Below are 7,788 nucleotides of genomic sequence, written 5' to 3' on the forward strand. Positions count from 1 at the left end.
ACTTTACTTTTCTTTCGTTTCCTTTTTTTTCCTTTCCTTTTCCTTTTTTTCGCTTGTGGCTGGCTAATGAAAAAATAAAATAAAATATAAAAGAATAAACAGAAGAAAAATCAGATTACTTATAAAATTGCAAATATCGTCTATTTAAGTGCCGGCCATGTCATGTAAATTAGTCGGTGTCTACATTAGTAAATTTTAAACAAAAAAGGCTAATGAAATATATTGCCAAGTCATCAAAAAAGTTGAGGACTAAAATGACTAGATTAAAATGTTTATGATTGAATTTAACACCGTATAATATATTTAGAACTTGCTGGACAATTTTCCAGGTTATAATCGTTCAAACTATCGAGCGCTTCTCAACCCTTCCCCACATCACATTACTTGATCGATGAATAAGTCACCGCGTATTACCTCCCGACCCGAAACATTCACGTTTCCACGAAAGAACCACGCTTCAATCCGAGCCTTTGCGCACTATAAAAGGACTCCGGGGTCGGAGCTCACCGTAGAAGTCTTCTCTCAACTTAATATTTCCTTCGAATATCTCGTTTTAGAAAGGCATGACGACATCCTTCGAGGCAACTTCCCCGTTCTATTTCATCGCCCCCGTCTTCGTCGCCACCGCCCTCCTCTTCATGATCGCCCTCAAGCGGAGGCCCAATCTCCCTCCCAGCCCCAAGGCATTGCCGGTCCTCGGCCACCTCCACCTCCTCAGCCCCCTCATCCACCGCTCCTTCCGCGACTTCGCGGCCCGCCTCGGCCCGCTGTTCAGCCTCCGCCTCGGGTCGGTGCTGTGCGTCGTGGCCTCGACCCCCGACCTCGCGCGGGAGCTCCTCAAGACGCACGAGCTGACGTTCTCGGCACGCAAGCACAACGCGGCCATCGACCACCTGACCTACCAGTCGGCTTTCGCGTTCGCGCCTTACGGGCCGTACTGGAAGTTCATCAAGAAGCTGAGCCAGACCGAGCTCCTTGGGGCTCGCACCCTCAACCAGTTCCTCCCCATCCGCACCAGCGAGCTCCAGCACTTCATCAGAGTCTTGCACGATAAATCTCTACGCCGCGAGAGCGTCAACGTCACGCAAGAGCTGGTGAAGTATGCGAACAACATCATCTCTCAGATGATGCTGAGCATTCGGAGCTCGGGCGTGGACAGCCAGGCCGACGAGGCGAGGACCCTCATAAGGGAGGTCACTCAGATCTTCGGCGAATTTAACGTGTCCGACTTCATCTGGTTTTGCAAGAACGTTGATTTCCAGGGCTATAAGAAGCGGTTTGAGGACATTCACAGGAGGTATGATGATGGGGAAAAGTGCCAAAAAAATCTTAAACCTTTTGTTTTTGTACTGATTTAATCATAAACCTTTTCTTGGTGCCGATTTAGTCCTAAACATTTTTACATTGTGCCAATTTAGTCATTTCTGGCCAATTTTGGCCGGAATTTGTTGACTGAATGCCGGCCGGCTAGCGTGGCCTGATTGGTGCTAACGTGGACTACTTTTAATAATATTTTAATATTTTCTTTTTCTTTTTTTCTTCTCATCTTCTTCCTCCAGTTGGTCGCCAAACCTCGGCGACTGGCCAAATGTGACAGCCGGTGAGGTCGACCTCGACCTCGCCGGCCACCTCGCCAATGTCCGCGAGAGTGGCCTCGCGTTGGGCGGCAAGACTCACCCTTGCCGGATCTGGCGAGGGTCGAGCCTCCCCCATGGCTGGCGAGGGCAAGCCTCGCCCGCCCAGCGCGGGGCTGCCCTCGAGGCCTGGGTGGCGAACCTGCCCTCGCCAGATCTGGCGAGGGTCGAGCCCGACGAGGGCAAGTCCTGCTCGCTCGGCGCGAGGAGGCGGCCGGATTCGGTCCTCGAGGTCTTACGGAACCGAGGCCTATTGTCGTCCTCGTCCGACACATCGACGTTCGATGGCATGGAGGCGAGCTTCACGGCGCACGCCAATTAGGCCACGTCATCATACCTCTTGTGAATGTCCACGTCAGTACCGATCAGGCCATGTCAGCCGGCCGACATCTAGTTAGCAAATTCCGGTCAAAAGGTTTATGACTAAATCGGCACAAAGACAAAAGGTTTAGGACTTTTTTGGCACTTTTCCCTATGATGACGCACTATTCAACTTAAATTTATCATATCGACAAATACTCGTACATGCCTACACATGTATAATTTTGTACGTGTATCTTGCGATCGATGAGCAGATACGATGTGCTGTTGGAGAAGATCATGAGAGATAGGGAGGAGCTGAGAAGGAAGAAGAGGATGCAAAGAGCGGAGGAGGGAGGAAGGAAAGATGAAGTGAAGGATTTTCTGGACATGATGCTTGACATCTACGAGGATGAGAACTCGGAGATGAAGTTGACCAGAGAGCACATCAAGGCACTAGTTTTGGTAAGGGCAAACTCATTCCTTAATTAGCTCGTAATTAACTCTCTTGGACTTGAAAAGCCAAGAGTTAATTGAACTCCTCTTTCTTTCTTTTTTTTTTTAAATTACTAACACAATTATATGATGAGCTCATAAATAATTTTTACAAGTCAGTTCTCATGGGATATGATACTGCGGATGTTGAACTCGTGAAAAAGTCAACGCAATGTCTTTACATGACATACTAAGGCGATGTTTTTTAATTTATCAACTGTATTATATTTTAGGTTTTTCTTAGAATGCTCGATTAGATGAGTGACATTGCGTCAGCATGCCCACTTCATGAGAAAAAATGTTTAGACTATCTTTACATAAAACTTATAGAATTATTGATGTCCTTTTCCCCATATTTCTCGAGCTTTGAGATGGAAGGAAGGCATCCTAGACGATTCAGTCTAGATAGTTTAGGGTTTTGGTCATAAAATGAGCAACAACATCAAGAGAAAACCTTACTACAAATCTAAACTTAGGATGGCGAAAGTAAAGTAGTTTCAGGAAATGACTTTTTCTAGTGAGAAAGCGATGGCATGCGTCATTTGATGAGTCCCTAGGACGTCCTTAGATATGCCGATAAGTAGCGAAGCTTCTTTTGCGTTTTGTGCTAACTTCGCATGTATTGCGGGGAGCATTTTGCGAAGCACGGAATGCATGTAGCATATTCAGAACCGGGTGTCCATCTTGATTTCATGCGTAGCTGAGTTTAATGCAACAGATGGAAGCCATTAGAGTGTTCTAGGAAAAACGAAACTAATTAGAAAAATCATGTACTTGCTTGAACTATACGGTTTATCTATATGAAGAAATCATTTTGAAATAACAAAAAGTGAAATATTTTTGCAGCTTTAGAAAAATTTTGAGATGTTTGACTTCAAAGAAAAATCACATTATATAGTTTCTAAACATCTATTCGAGACAAAGAATCATTTCAGCTGCTAATTTGGACTTGTAGCGTTAAGTCAACAGATAGAAAAAAAAATGTATTTGTATGAACATAAATTTTGGAAAAATAGAAATAGCACACAAAGATACAAATATAATTGTGAGGCAAATTAACATTGCTCGATTTGATAAAGGGAATTATCAATAAAAATTATGTAGTAACCTTGTTTCATGCTTGACTTGACAGATAAATTGAGACTATCATCTGAACCATATTAGATAGAGTTGCCTAGAATCTAAGTCATTTTCCTGGTATGACCCGTAAAAGAATAAAAAAGATGTCTAAAACATAGTCACTTATTAAAGTTTAGTCACTTTTCTTCCCCTTTTTAGGAAGCACTATTTCATGAATTTTTTGCTCTCGTCCTAGGATATATTCACCGCTGGTACGGACACATCGGCCACCTCAGTTGAATGGGCACTGGCTGAGCTCATCAACAATCCGATGGTGCTCAAGAAAGCAAGGGAAGAAATAAGTTCTGTCGTGGGCGATCAAAGGTTAGTAAATGAATCCGACGTGAAATCGCTGCCGTACATCCAAGCCATCATAAAGGAGGCGCTCCGTCTCCACCCTCCGATTCCGATGGTCGCCCGGAAGTCGGTTCAAGAATGCCACATCAGAGGGTACGTCATCCCCAAAGACACCTTGCTGTTTGTGAACATTTGGGCCATAGCTAGAGACCCAAAGGTGTGGGCCAATCCCCTGCAGTTCAGCCCGGAGAGGTTTCTCGAGTCCGCCGATGGGAACGTGACGGGGGTCATCGATGTGAAGGGCCAGCATTTTGAGTTGTTGCCATTCGGGTCCGGTCGGAGGGGCTGTCCAGGGATTTCGCTCGCGATGCTGGAGTTGCCGACGGTGCTGGCCGCGATGATCCAGTGCTTCGATTGGAAGCCGTGCGATCAGGACGGAGGGGAAGTCAACGCAGTCAACATGGACGAACGCCCCGGATTGACCTGTCCTAGGGCGAATGAACTGTTTTGTGTGCCCGTGTCGCGTTTGGGCTCTCTACATTACTTGGGCGGCAGCTAGTAACCCAAGGGGTCAGCAATTGGGCCCAAAATGCCATAATTGGGCTTTCTTGAATCAAATAAATATAAGGTTGTCTATTTTCTTTTGATTTGAAGTAAAAACCGGACTTAGTTTCACATTTTCTCTAAATTCTTGGATTTTCATGTTGTAAATTAATCCCAGTTACCATGTTGAATGAATCATTTCCAGCCTTTCTGAGATTGTAGAAGATAGAATGACAATGTCCTTCGAGAATCAACAGACCTTCCAATTGGAGTCCACGTCACTAAATATAAAGGACAAGAAATGCGAAACCATTAGAGAGAGAGAGAGACAAGAGAAATTTTAAGGAAATTAAATCAGAGAATTGAGAAACTTTAATTCTCTCAATCATATTTTAAACCTGTGGTCCGCCTAGGATTATCTTGGAGCACCCTCATATTGGCTATGCTACCTGTATGCATAAAACTATGTAAGAGTAGAATCTATGAACCTAGCATAAAATCCAATCCCATCTTTCTTCTCTTATAGAGTTGAAAGCCATGCTCAAATGCTTGCTTTTTTTCTTTTTCTTTTTTTCCTTAAACCATTTGAGGTGAGTGGAATGTGATATGTAGTCCTAGGTGAATAGGTCAATCTGCGCTATATCCACAAGGAACAGTGCAGGTTATAAAGGATGAATATGCAAGTTTGGTAATGTATGAAGGCTTATATACCACAACCTGGTTCTCCTGAAACAGGCTTTGTGCTTGTGAACGTATGGGCCATGGCAAGAGGCCAATTCCCAAGGTGTGGGACAATCTCCTGGAGTTCGGCCCAGGGAGGTTTCTTTGGCTCATCGATGATGGGGATTCAGTGGGCCCAACAAGCCTTGAATGGGGCAGCACTTTCCGTTGTTGTCGTTCTGGTCTGGTTGGGGGTGCTACCCGCCAACCTAGAGTTGCCGGCAACGGCGGCGGCGGCGGCGCGGCTACAGTCAAGTGCTTCCACCGGAAGGTGTATGGTGGAGATGGACCGGAGTGGACGTGAGAGTGGTCAAGCTCGACATAGATGAACGGCTGGGATTGATTGCTCCTGGGCCCCTACTCAGGTTTAGCAACTGGGTCTCATCGCGGGCCCAATTCCTTTTAACGTATTTACATTTCAAGTTGTCTGCTGCTCATTTGGAATTCGGTCCAAACTTTCCTAATTTTGATCTTAGTATGTTTACAAGATATAGATCAACAGAGAGCCCGTTCCTCTCAACTAGTGGTATATAGAGCTGAGAATCACCATGAATTAGGGAAAGCTTCGAGCGATCTGGCTCTGTTTGTGGCATGGACGAGTGAATGCATTGAAAAAACTGGTTTTTTTTTTTTTTAACAGAAAAAAAAAAAACTGGTTTGCTTGTCCGTAGAAGCAAAGAGATAATAATAATTTATAAAAAGTTTTTTCCCTCTAGTGGTGAACCAATAATTGAGTAATTATTAGAGTATTAAATAATGCAAATCATAGTTTTTAGGATTCTCTCCTGTCGTTGTCTCGAGACAAGACAATTCACATGATCAATATGCAAATTGACCCCTAATGTTATCCCCCAGTCCAAGACTCAACAGATATCACAATCTTTACCTAAGAAGAGAAAATAGATGAGGAATAGCGGTAATAATTAATGTCGAGAAGGGATGAATTTGTGTTTCAATAGCACCGTGAATCTATTCAATTAACTTACATGTTATGTCAATAATATGGAATGGTCGTGGAAAGTTGAGATTGACTTAATCCCTCTTTACATATCAACCGGCATATGAAAAATCCTACTTACTTCACTTAAATATAAAGTTTCATTATGTATTCTCTTTTCTAGTTCAATGGCTTAAAGTTTTAGGTTGAACTATTGAAGACGAGATGATGGGCTTGTATTACGGCTTCATTTGCTTAACAAAAATAAATAATTTGAAATATACTTTCATTAAAATGATTGTTTGTGCTTAGAATAATTAGTTAATGGAAAATATTTTTATTACTAACAATAATTTACATACAAACATTTTCATGAAGATGAAAATATTTTTCATTCATTTATTTTCGCAAGCAATAGAAGCGAATATTTTTCGGAAAAATATTCATTTTTTGTGAGACAAAGCCTTAGTAAAAAGGTATTAAATTCTACAAAAATAGCCATTAGCCCTTTTATTTTTATGTTTTTCCTAAAAGCTTTGGTTGAATTATTGATGAATTCACATATCAATCACCTCGGAAAACTTCCTTAAATCCTCTTATCTATCTTTCTCTAACTACCAACTCTAGAGCAACTTTCATCCAGTCTTTAAATTAAAATACATTAAAGAAAGTTGTGGGTCTGTTTGCAATAATTTGTTTTATGATCACGAGTTTAAAGATGTGGGGCTTTCATTAGCCAAAGGATTCTCAACCTTACTCCTTTTTTCTAAAGGCGTTTATATCCCTTTTTTTTGAAGTTATTAATTCTTTGATTAGGTGAAACTAATTTTCTTTAAGTTTTTCCACATAAACAATGCTCTCTCTCTCTCTCTCTCTCTCTCTCTCTCTCTCACGGAACCTTATAGCAGATCATCGACATATGTCAACTTCTCCTCTGACATTCTTTATTTTAATCTTAATTTGCATTAGTAAATTTGCAATTTAACATCTAGAGAAGGGAGTCACTAAAGACAAGAGTCTTCAAAAGTTAGATGGAAAACCGGTACTATATGGATGCATTGCATCATGTTGATCAAGTCATGTAATACTTCCTTCCTTTCATAAAGCTGTTCAGACAAAAGGCATTCCTAAGCTTATCCTTTATAGAACTTTAAATTGTACTTTGTCCACTTTATCTTTATGGTCTACTAATCTCTTGCACCTTCTATCTCCATTCTCTGGAAGCAATGATACAGAAATGATGAATGCAAAACTAGAACATCGGTTGAATATAATCTTTCTCGCAAAACCTGTAGGCTGTTGTCCATCTTTGCTCACATATCTGCAATCATCAAGTAAAATCCCCTTAATTTATTTTTATTTAATGCATTGACAATGTGAAAAAATCCTTATTTATTTTTGTTCGGTTGGGCTTGCTATTCTCCAACTTGAAAGATCCGAGAGCCCACTGTTGACTCGGGGCCAGATGTTATGCACACGTGATCTGTTGGATGATCTTGAGCCCATCATGTTACTTCTAATTCAAAGGGCTGTCTTTTTTATGCTACTAGCCCAAAGATCGATATTAACTTGGGATCGAATAAAAAAAGTGAGTGGGCAGTAATCAAATTCAACTTAAATTGAGATATGTATCCAGTAATCTCAATCCGTGTGGTGTACAAGAGTTGGATAATAATATAGAAGTCGTGAACATGGTGAAACTGTTTTTTTTATTTTTTTTCGTGTCTTAAGGCAAGTGATAGA

At 41.7% G+C, this 7,788-nt stretch overlaps 1 protein-coding gene across 1 annotated transcript; it reads left to right on the plus strand.

The window, feature by feature from the left end:
* The first annotated feature begins 501 nt into the window (after window positions 1–501).
* LOC104432776 (cytochrome P450 93B16) lies at window positions 502–4,579 on the plus strand. The gene is made up of 3 exons (XM_010045300.3): window positions 502–1,297; window positions 2,210–2,399; window positions 3,745–4,579. Exons 1-3 carry the CDS (start codon window positions 564–566, stop codon window positions 4,402–4,404), a joined length of 1,584 nt encoding a protein of 527 aa, XP_010043602.1. The 5' UTR covers window positions 502–563; the 3' UTR covers window positions 4,405–4,579.
* The last annotated feature ends 3,209 nt before the right edge of the window (window positions 4,580–7,788 follow it).

Source organism: Eucalyptus grandis, chromosome 2 (assembly GCF_016545825.1).
Source record: "Eucalyptus grandis isolate ANBG69807.140 chromosome 2, ASM1654582v1, whole genome shotgun sequence".
Taxonomy (NCBI): domain Eukaryota; kingdom Viridiplantae; phylum Streptophyta; class Magnoliopsida; order Myrtales; family Myrtaceae; genus Eucalyptus; species Eucalyptus grandis.

Coding starts and splice junctions, on each gene's coding strand:
- LOC104432776 (XM_010045300.3), top strand. CDS start 564: ATGACGACATCCTTCGAGGCAACTTCCCCGTTCTATTTCATCGCCCCC. Junction 1,298..2,209: donor TTTGAGGACATTCACAGGAG/GTATGATGATGG, acceptor ATCGATGAGCAG/ATACGATGTGCTGTTGGAGA. Junction 2,400..3,744: donor ACATCAAGGCACTAGTTTTG/GTAAGGGCAAAC, acceptor CTCTCGTCCTAG/GATATATTCACCGCTGGTAC.